Source organism: Glossina fuscipes, unplaced genomic scaffold (assembly GCF_014805625.2).
Source record: "Glossina fuscipes isolate IAEA_lab_2018 unplaced genomic scaffold, Yale_Gfus_2 2, whole genome shotgun sequence".
Classification (NCBI taxonomy): domain Eukaryota; kingdom Metazoa; phylum Arthropoda; class Insecta; order Diptera; family Glossinidae; genus Glossina; species Glossina fuscipes.
The window spans coordinates 18410397-18424527 of NW_023998416.1; the positions used below are offsets into that span (position 1 = coordinate 18410397).

General features: G+C 35.0%; 2 protein-coding genes across 2 annotated transcripts; one reads left to right on the forward strand and one right to left on the reverse strand.

Annotated features, from left to right (window-relative positions):
• On the forward strand, positions 1-2522 carry LOC119634215 (probable cytochrome P450 4ac1). Its single transcript, XM_038028248.1, has 8 exons — positions 1-252; positions 325-528; positions 591-672; positions 729-829; positions 895-1150; positions 1632-1846; positions 1909-2220; positions 2290-2522. The coding sequence occupies exons 1-8, from the start codon at positions 60-62 to the stop codon at positions 2451-2453; spliced, it is 1527 nt and encodes a 508-aa protein (XP_037884176.1). The 5' UTR covers positions 1-59; the 3' UTR covers positions 2454-2522.
• Positions 2523-12226: 9704 nt separating this feature from the next.
• LOC119633257 (60S ribosomal protein L34-like) lies at positions 12227-13207 on the reverse strand. The gene is made up of 3 exons (XM_038026706.1): positions 13109-13207; positions 12791-12863; positions 12227-12717 (listed from the first exon to the last, which is right to left on the reverse strand). The coding sequence occupies exons 2-3, from the start codon at positions 12853-12855 to the stop codon at positions 12321-12323; spliced, it is 462 nt and encodes a 153-aa protein (XP_037882634.1). The 5' UTR covers positions 12856-12863; positions 13109-13207; the 3' UTR covers positions 12227-12320.
• Positions 13208-14131: the final 924 nt, after the last annotated feature.

A 14131-nucleotide genomic window follows, 5' to 3' on the forward strand; every position in this document is an offset into this window, starting at 1 on the left:
TATTTACAAAATTTCATTGAATACACTTGGAGTTGGAGTAAGGCCAAAAACAGGAGAAAATGTTACTATTTTTCGTTGTTCTTCTAATCGTTTCAATAATACTTTTACGTAAAGTGAATGAACATTATTTTATCTTAGCTTTGTGTAAACGTATAAAATGTGTGGATGGAAAACCTTTGGAAGAAAAGGTTTGCATTATACCGGGTAAAACAATTTTCGGGAATAATTTCGATGTGCTGAACGTGACACCAGGTGTGACTTTGTTAGCGTAATTCTCTTCCAACGAATATCATTTCTTAATGGCAGTGTTTTATAATTAAATAGGAAAACTATTTGAACTCACCCGTGGTTGGGCCAAATTTTCAAGGGGACGTAGTTATGTTCTTCATTTCTTGAGCACTTCCATTTATAACATAATTAATGCCGAAGATATCGAGGAATTATTTCAAAGTCAAACCCTCACAACTAAAGGAATTATGTATGACTTTCTCCAGCCTTTCCTTGGCAATGGTCTGTTAATGAGTCACGGTTAGTTGTCTGTAGAGTCTTACATAACATACATAATTAATATATATTTTATAAATTTTCAGAAGAAAAATGGCATTTACGACGTAGAATTTTAACGCCAGCCTTTCATTTCAATATCTTGCAAACATTTAATGAAATTTTCAAGTAAAGATAAATACTTCTTATGTTCCACGTGATGAGAATTCATTTTTGTTTTTCAGAGAAGAAAGTCTAAAACTTCTGGAAAAATTGAATTATCTCCAGCACGACAGAATCAATGTTAACGATTTTATAAACGAATTCTCCTTAAATAACGTGTGCGGTGCGCAATCTGTGATAAAAGTTATGAGAAAGTATATAATCATTTCAACACTTTTTTTCCTTCAGAGACGGCCTTAGGCGTTAAATTAACCGGCATTGCCGGCGATATTGAATATCGTGCTGCTATTCATAACGTTGAAGCAATAATAGTGGAAAGAGCCTGTAATCCGCTGATGTATTACGAAACTATATTTTATCTCTTCGGGCAATATAAAAAGAGTAAGCATTATGTAGAAATCACTCACAATTTCAGTGACAAAATTATAAACAAGAAGCGAAGAGAATTCCTCCAGAACGGCAACAGATGCAACATCGATAAAGAGTAAGTACGCAGATGGAATTTCTCTGAAATTATCTTTTTATTAGTTTTTTCCAAGAGCAGTAATTGCTCTATTAGGATTTATCAAGTGTTCAATTGAAATTTTCGTTTCGATCAATTACAAGCAACGACAATTCATAAAAGGGTTTTCTTAAACCCTGTTTTATTGTTGACACATTGTGATACCCAACTCAGTAGCAAATTCCGCCTGGATCTGCTTGTTTTTCTTTCAACAGACTATGGTTGGCTTTATTCTCTTGTTACGTACTTTTGACAGGATTGGTCTGGAAGTCGCACACAACCGACACATTCTATGTATTGTTTGAAGCACACAGTCAGCCATGATAGGCACGAGAACTTTTTAGCGAGGGTTTCGTATGAATGTGAATTCCGATGGTTATTTTTCCGTTACAAATTTCGTATTGCAGAATATCGTCAAGTTTTCTCTGCTCAAGCGAGAAATCAACTCTTGGCTTTTTTTTAGAAATTCTTATGCGAAAACGCGTTACGCGTTGCTGGACACACTACTAATTCATGAAGCCCAAGGACTTATAGATCACCAAGGTATCTGTGAGGAAGTGGATACGTTCATGTTCGAAGGCTATGACACCACTTCAACGTGTCTCAAATTTGCTTTATTGAACCTAGCTCAGTATCCAGATATACAAAAGAGATGCTATCAGGAAATCGAAAATCTTAGTAAGACTCGAAAATTATCATAAAAACATACATGCGTTTTCAATCGCTTCTTTCTTATTTAGCCGCTTTTGAGAATTTGACCGTGTTCGACTTTAACAAGCTAGAATATTTGGGATGTGTGATAAAGGAAACTTTGCGAATGTATCCACCTGTGCCGTTTATAGGAAGGCAGTGTATCAAGGAAACAGTTTTGAACGGTTTAATTTTACCGAGAAACGCGCAAGTTAATATTCATATCATTGACATTATGAGAGATCCAAAACATTTTCCTGAACCCTCCGTGTTTAAACCTGATCGTTTTTTGGCAGAGAATACACGCAACATGCATCCATTTGCTTTTGTGCCTTTCAGCGCTGGTTCGAGAAATTGCATTGGTTCGTATCTTAACTCGAGATGCTTAAAGAATAACTTTTCACATTTTTTGTCTTCCTTAATGTTCGCAGGTCAAAAATTTGCAATGTTAGAAATTAAAGCTGCTTTAGTTGCCATATTAAGAAATTATCGCGTTCTACCCGTTACCCACACGAAGGATTTAAGTTTGGAATATGGTATAATTCTAAGAACAAAGCAAAATATTTTTATTAAATTGAAGCCAAGAGTAATTTAAATAAACATATTAGGTGGGTAAATAAATTTTTGATAACATTCAGCTTTGTCCAAGATATCCTTGTCACAGACTTTAATAATAGAAATCATTATCTATGGTCATTACCGTTTATCGGATCGGCTTATGAATGTTCTGGCGGCAAAATAGCGAAATAGTAATCGAGACACTTTCGGACGTCGCCAACTCCTGCGAAACGTTAAGGTGCCAGGTGTGACTGCATCGATTTGAATAAATGGCCATCGGAAGGGACAAAGGCTGTAGAATATGGGGGTGCGGTCAAACTTCCAAGCCTAAGCTAAAACTGCTTTGGTCACTTTCGCCGTGTGTGGTCAGCCATTACCATGAGGCAAAATGAATTCTTGATTTCCCTTCCGCCTTTGTTGTCTTTTTCCCTCTATCACTTCATTTAAACTGATTAGTTGGTCTTGATGTCGTTCAAATACAACAGTTTCACAACGGTTTAGAAGCTTGTGGTAGATGATTCTTTTCCAATCACACCAGACATGTAGTAGCACTTCGTTGGCATGAATATTTGGCTTTGCATGGGGTGCGTATGTTTGCCTTGGGCCCAACCCACAGATTCTTTGTTTAGGATTGTCGAATAAGACCAATTTTTCATCGTTCATGTTCATAATTTTATAAAGATATCTACACCTTTCGTAGCGCCTTAACAAGTTTAAGCAGACGTTACCTTTTTCGATTTTTTACTCATTTCGGTGAGAAACCTATTTTGATACCTTCTGTATATTTCCCATTTTATATAATCGGTTATGCCTAACTGTTCCCTAAGTTTTTTTCGTATCTGTGCACTTCAGCACCTTTCGCGCCGTTGATTTCTTCTATTTACAAAATAGAAGTTTTTGTCTTACAGACATGCGGACGTTATAGGCACGTCCTTTGAAGAGTTTAGATCAATTCCAATTTCTTTCGTAAATTTTTAGGCAATCGCTAACGGGCCAATGTTTACCACAAATATTACAAAGTTACGCAAACAGACAGATGAACAAATGAGCAGGCGCATATGTGTAGGTGCATTCCAAATTTGAAACTGGGCGGGAACTTACATACTTAATGGGGTCTTTAAAGCTTGCTTGTGCACTATGATTTAATGACACTAGCCACTTTCAACCAAGTCAACTTCCTTCATCCTAATAAGATGTTGACTTACTTTTTATACCCACCACTGTAAGATAGGGATATACTCATTTTGCTCTTTTCCTTAATGTATACAACACCCAAAAGCCAACTTCAAACACCGTATAAAGTATATATAATGTTGATCAGCGCGAAATTCTGAACTGATATAGCCATGCCTGTCCGTCTGTCCGTCGCTGCGGAGCGGAAACTGGACGCAACTTCGTTTTTCTTAACAAAAATTTGTGGTTTGTACTCGTTACTCGAAGATTATTAAAGCTAGAAGGCTGAACTTTTCCACATTTATTTTATGATAAATTCCACTATTTATATGCAGGAATGGAAAAAATCGGCCATGCCCAAAAAAGTTACAGTCGATTAAATTTAATTTTTTTCACTTTTATGACGTTTTTTGCTTATTTATAATAAGGCAAACAAGAGAGAACGTTTAAAAATACTTTGTATGTTCTTCAAACGAAGATATATTATCTGCCAAAAAATTGGATAATTTTAAAATGAATATGATAGACACCGCGATTAATTTCTTCTTAATAAAATACCAGCGATATGGATATCGAATAAGAGAACTTGGGGAGTAGAATGCGAAAAGGATAGTGGTTGGTATGCGAGATTCGGCCTCCGCCGAATATAACTTTGCTACTTGTTTTAGTAACAATTCTCTCTGCGATTTCCGAACAACAGCTCTCTAGCTGAAGTAAAAGTATAGAAGGTCTAAAAATCGTCCATTAATGTTTCTTAATAAAATCAGTTTTTTTAAGCCAGAAAGACTGGTCATCCGGTCTTTCTTTCCTTCTTTAACAAACAAATTATATCTAGGCTTCATTTAGTTTTAATCACCGAACTCTGAAAAACTTAATACTTCTTCTTCTAAAATTGGGTAAATCCAGAATGGACAAGCTAGTGTTCTGCGTAGAAAGAACAAATTTATTTATAAAATAGTTTTAAAAATATATATATGTATGTATGGAAAAAATTTACTTTTCAAAGATTTTATTACTTTTCAGTTGCTTCTGCCATAACAGATCTCAAATTAGATGATCGCACCGTAGAACAGTTTGCTTTCATGAGCGCTGTTATGTATAAGAAAATACGCCCTTTTGATCAAAATTCTCTATGATTGATTTATTAAGGGCATATTTTCATCATAAAGTATTAAAAATTAGATTTATTTTTCAAATTCTTATATGGGTTTCGAATTCTTATATGGGCTGGGAATCAAAAAATAGACCAATTCGGTCCAAAGTCGGTAAGGTTAACTTTTATTATGAACGAATTTTTGCCAAGAAGTATTGGAAATTAGGTGTTTTGACCATTAAGTTTGCGTAGAAATTGTTATTTGGCAAATGTTTCAAAAAATTGCCGCATCCCATTCAGAGTTTTTACGCCAATTTAGAATACCGATTTTCTATGAGTAAGCGATTTTTGTCGCGAAATTTGAAATATTATTTTTTAAAGGACATTATATGGGCAGGAATAGAAAAAGTGATCCGGTCTGAACCATTGTTAATACCGCTTGTCCACGGGCATACATCAGACGAAAAGGCAAGCTCAGATCGGATCAGAGACTAATACTAAATAATAAAACAAGCCAGGTTTATCGCGAATTTAATTAATGTCTTATTCATTTTGCGTGTTATACGTTCGTCACGTATTTTGTTCCGCGGTTGACCAATTTTTGCATACTACTGATCCGCCACGTTGACCGATTGTAAAGCGGATAAGACAGATTTAGTCTTTTACATTGTAAGGAATTGCTTTTGAGCGCCGTTTATTCTATTTTCGATGTTGACCATCATGCGATGATTACTACGAAAACAAGCTTGGCTAAGCCTGAGCCATCAAGTTCAGAGGGAGATATGGCATTTAACAAGAAATTATCGCGTTCCTTACCACACGATACGGAGGACATTATTGGACCAGAAGTTTGTCAGAAAATTCATTAAAGAGCTGCGTGGGTATAGAACAATGAGAGGAAGTAATTCCTCGAAAAATTCTCCCGGTACGCCAAATATCTGAAACTGATATATCGCTATTGACATTTTGACAAGTATGTCTTCTATCATCGGCCAAAAATTTGAATTCATTCAAGAGACCCTTCGAGATTTCTTGTCTAAGTTTGACGGCGATTTGATTGCATGGGTTTTTGTAAACAAACTTTTTTACAAACGTTTCACACATGGCAAAGCAACAACAAATAGGTCCTTGCTATTTGTGACAGTTCGCGATATACGCAACAACAATAAACACATAATTTCGTTTTTCATAGTCATATATCGGATATTTCCAACAAAAACTTACATATTCGCCTAAAAGAAGTCAACGTAAATAATTTTTAGATGTTTTGTTGTACTTTTACGATAAATATTGAAAATATTTCGAATTGTATGGATTTTTTATTTAATACAGCTAAACCTTCCGGCAATTAAAATTTTGGTAAGGCGCCATCTATTGAAAAACTGATCCTGTCCGATAGATAATTTTTATACAAGTGGTATGATAACACCGTGTCGAGTTTTCGTATCATCTGCACCGTAAATAAAATATCGTTTATTTACATATGTGCATTCCAGATGATTTATTCTCTATCTGTAAACACAATAAACATCACAAAAGATTAATTTATGAATAAAAGGAGAAAACTGGTAATCAACGTGCAAATTGCTATATCCAGGCTATTATTTGCAGTAAGTATTCACAATTCACAAATTACTTGAAAGAAATTAAATGAAGAAAACGTTCCTGCACAATATCCCGTTTAAACAATGCAACACCAGAAACCTCTAAACATAAGCAATAAAAAAAAAAAAACACCTGTTCAGTTCTTAGTTGTAAGAAAGAGACAATCATACATTTTGACACTTCTTTTGAAAATAAAAAAAAACAAATAGAAAAACACAAGGGAAGCCTTAAAATGTCTGTAGGTAATTCTCACGAATTGTACGAAATTCTGCGAAAACTTGCAAAAAATTTTCTATATCCCATTAGGTAAGATGGACTTACCTTTTTCAAATTGACATTGAAGAGCTATAATTAACAATATTCGCGCAAAATTTAAGGAACGAACGCGCGTATAAAATGAATTTTCGGCCATTTTCTCACAAACTAGAGATTACACGATAGAAATTTTGTAGATGTTATCGATTTACAGTCATCGCGGTCTACAAATGAATGTAAAAAATGGAAACGAAGTTAACCCCCCTTTATTGCAGCAAATCAAAATAAAAGAACGTAGCTAGCCGAAGATACGTTAATAAGAATAGCAGTTTATAGAAAGCATTCTACTCGTTATCTTTAACTATAAAGATAGAAATGTTTTTTTGGAGATTATTTATAACGCATACACAAAACTGAACAAAACTTCTATCTTGATAACTTGTTCCTATTCTTAGACTTGTTAGCAACGCAACGTGTGATCTCCGTTATTGTCGTCTACCGGATTGTTTTTGCTCTAAAGATGGTACTCACATACCAGGATTTTTGGATGTTCGATCAGTGCCCCAAATGATTCTGTTAACATTTGATGGTCCCGTGAACTTTGAAAATTGGGAGTTCTTTTCACAAACTCTTTTTAAGGGTAATAGGCGGAATCCTAACAATTGTCCCATTAAAGCTACATTTTTTGTGCCACATTCTTACACAAATTATCAATACGTTCAAAAGCTTTGGAATAACGGTCATTAAATAAATAATAATAATTTTTGTTGAAATTACAAATTTCAAATTTATTATTTCCCTTAAACTGTTTTTTTTCTTTCAATGCCGACGGCTTTTTTTTAATGCCTTCAGGAGGAACATTATAACTGATGCGTACGTAGGTCTATTTTCTTCGAAAAATCTCCACAACGTTTACGTAGGAAAGTCATAGCGAATTACTGACATCTTTTTTCTGTTTGCTATTGAGGAGGCCATAGGAGTAGTATTGTTTGGTATTGCTCAGTAGGCATATCTTCTTGTAAATTGAAGATTGAAGAATGAAGAGAAAAATTTGGAAGGCAGTCCAGGGCGTATGGATAATTCGACTACGTGTCACGTAATGGGTAAAACGCAAGTAATTATTTAAAAGATAAAAACTTGGCCAAATGCAACTTCTGGCTAAATAAAGGAGTTTTTCCGACAATCGTCGCACCCTTCCGCCGGCACCCCGACGATATCATCGCATTCTACGATCACATCACTCCATCGACTTTAAGATCGGCAATTGATTCAAAAACCACAGGCGGCTCCAAGGTAATGAGGACATATAAATATATTCATGCGATGACCACATTTACAAACGTTTTACATCGAAACACTCTGAATAAGGATACTTGGGAGCAAAATAAAAAAAATTTAAAATACGTATTGAATTATATGAAGATGGAGCAAAAGAAGTCGGAGACATCGAATGCAATCCAAATGACTGCAACCAATTTCATCAAAATAGTGGAGGAACAGCTGCAGACTTACCCTGATATTTCAATTTCAGGGTACAGGGTAAGCCAAGATTTATTGGAGCGGATTATATGTAATATGGCGCCAACAAGTAGAACACGATTGCGAACACTACGGGATATGATCCAAATTATAAAACGGTTTATGAAATACGAGAAGGAGTTTTGGATGACATCGACAACCGACGACGACTACTACGTCATCCAAAACTTTAACTATCGACTTGAAGAACAGGCCGACGACGAATTTCGACCGTTCGGCCTGGATGGCGTGGCGTATGAGGACATCGACATCGAAGAAAGGACACCTGAACACCACAAATATTTCCGGCTACTGACAGAATATGGAGTAGATCAGTACATAAGGGATAATGTACGGTGCCAGGCATGCATGCAGGATTTGGCACTGAAAAAAAGACAAGCATGCTTGAGAGTGGGCCGCCATTATGTGGCTAAAAACGTAAATGACAGCGACATCCTGGCAAGCGGCTATTTAAAGCCAGAATTTATCAAGGAAAATGTTAACACACTATTTAAAGAAGTATACCATCTCTTATACTTGGTATACAACAAATATATGCCGGATCAAAATATGCGGGCACGTGCTACGGCGACCATTGCCGACCGAATCCCCTTCTTTAAAGAGAAAGGATCCTGCCCAAATGGGGACAAACATAGAAGGGGTTTACTGTCTTACATCATTCAACTAGCCTTGAGCGGAACGAATTGGAGGGAGAGAGCAGTCCACAACATCTCGACTTTCACAAACAATAGATAATAGGAATATATTTCATACTGTTATTATAGTTATTTATTTATCTCAGAGCGGGGCTTCACCGCTAACATTGTAAATATAACGCATGATATATTTAGTTCAAATAATGTGATAATAAGTATATAAAATTGTAAATATAATGCATGATATATTTAATTCAAATAACGTGATAATTAATGTTATTATTATAATTTTAAAGTAAGTATATAATGGTGTAGGCTTAAAGGGGAGCCAGCCATTTAAAACAATTGGCAACGCGCCTATCACGGTACCTCATGGGTGGTGTGGAAAACCGTGCCAGGAAGCCGATACGGAGCCAACTTTGGTTTTTCGCCGATGGCTATACGTAAATATTCTTGAATTCGCAGCCTTCGAAATAACTCTGATTTTATATAGCAGGTGCGAACAATGTGCATTTAACAGACAATATTGAAATATTTGTTGAAAAGAACTGTCGGCTTTTAAAATTATGATAGGTCAGGAAAGCACATGTCTAAATGATATTGTGGTTGAAAAATAAAATTAAAAACATAAAATCGAATTCAGTCGATGTGTACAGACGTCTCACAACGGGTTTGGAAAACAACAAATGTAGTTACATACGTAAGATTTTAATAATTTGAATATGGACTGGATTGAAGATCACACCAATTTTTTCGAATTAAAGACAATGCATCTTTATGTATAGAATTTTCAAAGTAATCGCCATCATTCTGCTCTATTTACCTTACGCCGAATAAGTGGAAAAAGTCAAGAAGTGAAAAAATTTAATATTTGATCATTTCTAGCTTTGCATGGGCGCGGCCGATTTCTTCCATTTTTGAACCCGCACAGTAGGATACTCCATAAAATAAATTTAGAAAACCTTATCTTTATTCTGTCTTTCATAATTTGTGAGTAACGAGCAAAATCTCGAAAATTTTGACTTAGAGAAACAGACATGCTTTCAGCTTGCTCTTCACTGTGAGCGAACCAATTTCGCCCATTTTCAATACCAACCGGCATGCAAAAACTTTCTATGTTTTTAATAATTTCGAAGTTGATATTTTAATGTCTGGGACCACGCCGGCGGACAGACGGGCATAACTAAAATTGAACGCTAATCAAAAATATATTCACTTTACAGGTTCTCTAAAGTTTTCTTTTGGGTGTTGCAAAGATCATGGCAAAATAAGTATGCTATAAGCCGCCAATATGTATCAACACGCATCATCAAACAGCAAATAAGCACATTTCCTCCTTACGCGAGAAAAAATTATTAAAATTCTGAAACACCGCGTAGTGTTTTTATCGTATACATAAACATGTTGACAGCGTAATAACGCCATTTTTCCGAATTCCATAGAGCGCTGACATTTATGAAGAATGTACTTATATCACATTGCATCGTACATGCATTAGAAAGGACGAAATTTCCAAAAAAAAACAAAAGAAATGGTTTACCTTATTATGACGTTTAATTAGATCAAACAGCAAATAAGCATACTTCCTCCTTATAGGAGAAACAAATTATTTTTTCAAAGTAAAATTCTGAAACACTGCCTAGTGTTCCTTTTACCGTATACATAATAAAAACATCAATAAAATGTACTTACTGTTAATTTCTTACAATTTTCTTATATTTTTTAAAGTTCGTCTCTTATATACCTAATTTCTAAATGTTAACTTTATTTAAAACGGTAAAAATTATTAATGCTTTGTTCTGTTGGACATTTTCTTACACTACATAAACAATATTTATACAATTTTATTTTAATTTTTAAAATTTTACTTTTTTATTAATAAGTATAGCTATTTTTTTGGTAATTTTTAAATTTGTCAAACACACTTGTACAATGTTTTATTACAGTTTATTATTAAATTAGAAACTCCTATACCTAAGCCGCTATTGGATAAGGCTACTTGCGCAAAGTTGGACTATTGGGGTTGTGCTGACGGCACCTGCTTACCAGCTGAGTATTTTTGCAGTGGTTCGCTAGACTGCCCCGATGAGTCTGACTGTAGTTTGTATATGCCGACGGCTTTGCATTTTTTACAGTTTAATCCGCTACTGTTTTGCCTTTTTGACAGACCTTATGACGAATGCGTTGCCACTTTTTGTCTATTTTTCTATTTATTACAAGCAACTTTGTGCACATTCTTCTCATATTCTTATTCTTCTATATAGCCGATTAACGGCTTTTATAAACAGTTTGAACAATAAGCATATCCAATAGTTCAACCTGTTCAAGATTATAGGGAAGAGAAAAAGATACATGTCCAGCGCAGCAAAAGCCGTTCCAGTACAATCATTCTGAAAGGTATAATGTGAAAAACGAAAATGTCTATATATCTTAAAATAGATAATAATAGATAGACTAAGGTTCGGTTCAAACGGTTATAAACGAGTTGCTGTTGTTGAAGATCCAAACACAACAGGAGCACTCCTTAATAAAAAGAATGCGATTTCTAAAAATACTTAACACCATGTGGCAAGCACGGTTCACTCCTATAGACCGAGAGACATTAATATTGCCGTTTACTTGCTCTGAACAAACATAACTGCATAACTGCTCCTCCTATCTGCAATGACTCGATGCGTTCGTCCATATTATCGGATTTATGGGCTTTTACTAACTGCAATTGCATTGTCTGAGACGCAAGTAAAGCCGAAGTTTAGGCACAACCTTGTTGAAAAAAACAGGATATAAAACCCTAGTATGAAATTTATTGGCATTGATCAACTATGGTTTGAAGCAATCTGTTTTTGCCTAATGCAGTCTTCTAGACTTTACAACCTTTCGTAAATTTTGCAATCACCCCACCCGATTAACAAGTTTACCTTCTCGCTTTGATCGGCAGTTGAACTATTTAACTATATGTAGCATTAAACATACTCTATTGACATAACAAGAAATTCCCAGCAGTTGCCTTTTACTCGTATCTCAAGAACGTAAAAAATTTTGAACTCTCTCAGACTCATTGTCTCCTGCTGATTTGATGTTCCCGCCTACATGGGTTATCATTGCAATCAATATATGAAATTACACAAAGCATTGTTGCTTCGTAATAGAAATGAAAGAAAACACATCAATGACTTAATGTTGAATATAGAAAGACCTAGCGTGACCCCCTTTCTGTTTGCCACAATCCATGCGTGACGACAGATATATTAGTGGTTCAAAAAATTTTAACATTAAATACCCTCTTCCTTTCGGATCTGAAACAGTACTCCTATCATATATATACGAATTATTCTGCCCCTTCGTGCAGCTTCTGTTTTATTTCAAGAACAATTATATGCTCTTTCCACGTTTTCTTTTCTTCAAATTAAAAATCTTTCCACTTTTTATACCATCGCTTATCAAGCTCTGCACAAATTTTCACACACTTCCTTAAGTGAATTTTGCAGTTTTGTTTTTATCATTAAACTCTTTCGCGCACTTATTTCTTTTTATTATTATTAAATAAAAAAAAAAACACAAATTATCTCAGAAAATATTCTAACGAACAAAACCAAAATTCCTTCTACTTTTTGGTTTTACCGGTTGATTTCTGAGCGGGCTTTTTTGTGGCCGATTTAGATGCTGTTTTGGCAGCACCAGCTGTTTTACTCTGCTTCTTTTCTACAGCCTTCACAGGTTTGACGGGTTTAACCATCATTTCGCGTTGGCTTTTCAAAGCCTTGACTATTTTCTGTTCTTCGATAAGAAAAGCACGAACGATGCGCTCGCGTAAACAACCGTGGCAAAGAACACCACCGTACGTACGGGCGACAGTTTTTTGACGTTTAGACAGTCGACTGCGTTCACAGGGGCGTGTAGGGCGAATACCCTTTAATTTCTCTTTACACTGTCCACATTTAGGCACAGTTTTATTTTTCTTGACGTATTGATATACTAGGCGCCCACCTGGTGTACGCACACTGCAACAAAAACATTTCATTTATTTAATCATTCAGAATCTGCATAGGTACAAATATGCATTTGTTTACTTACATACGCCTTCTATTCGATTTAGTGTTGTAGGAAAGACGTCTCCTCAAGGTCAAACGCTGCACCATATTGTCGACTTTAGTTTATTAAACATCATCCACGCAAAATAATTACGAAGTTTTTACACCATAAGTAAAAGTTAAGCATCGTCCACATCACAAGTAAAATCGAAAAATCCCAAGAAAACAAAAAATATATGTACATAAAGCGCCTTTAGTTTCTATTTTATATCATATTTTCGTTATGATTATTTCAAAAATTTCAAAAGTTCCGAGATATTTTAGAATAATATTTGTAACTAAAATTTCTTGCTTTGCCTACCTTCAAGAAAAAAAAGAAAAGGAAGATGTTGATAACGCAGTTAGAATATGTGAAGTTTGTGACAGTTCTTGCCAACCACTGCAAGCAAGAGAAATTAGCAAATTGATCTTAGCACAGACAAAAGACAGAGCTTAGTAAAATTAATTTGTATTATTGATCGGTCCTTATTTTTGTATTGAAGAGAAGTTATAAATTTCAAATTTTCTGATATGTTTCTTGGAAAACTAAAAATCATACAGAGATGATCACGCAAATATCACGCAATATATCGCCCAATAATGCGTGAAATTTACATATAAATGCCACATCTAATAAAATGTCCACAATATTATTAGCAAGTGCTAACTTCCTAGTTGCTTAAACGACGACTGATAAAATTTCGTATCATTCGTTATGACGATTTTAATGACGTTAGCGTTGTAATTTCCAAAAACGTGGAAAATTTCAATTTCTAAGTCTAACTTTTTGATGGGAAAAAATTGTTTAAAATTCGTTATAGGAATTCTTTCCCGTTGACATCAATAACATGTTGATGAATGCACAATGGAGGCATTTCATTAAATAGGCGCTTTCCATCCACTTTAGGGAACATTTACAACTCAAACTAAATGATAGCTGGATGAACCCTACCAATTGTTTCCATTAGAATGCTGATACGCGTTGCTTGTTTGGCAAAATTTTATCTCTATGTACACATGGTGGAACGGGACCTGGACAAGCGCGTGCAGGCAACTGTAATGTCGCGACTTGCCTTCTTCAGAGAAGCAGGTTCCTGTAGAAGTAGAAGTAGTCACCTTGGACGTCAACGTATCTTCATTCTAAAATAAATATATTATTCTATATGTCAGTATGTAACCTTTACTAATTAACTTTCTTTTATTTAATTTACAAAACAGTGCGCCCCCACCATGCCATAAAGGAAAAAAAGGAAGGTAATTACAATTTTATATAATTATATTTATAAATGACTAGTTTTTTAACAATGTTTAATAATGCTTAATGATGTTTAACTCTGCTTAATTT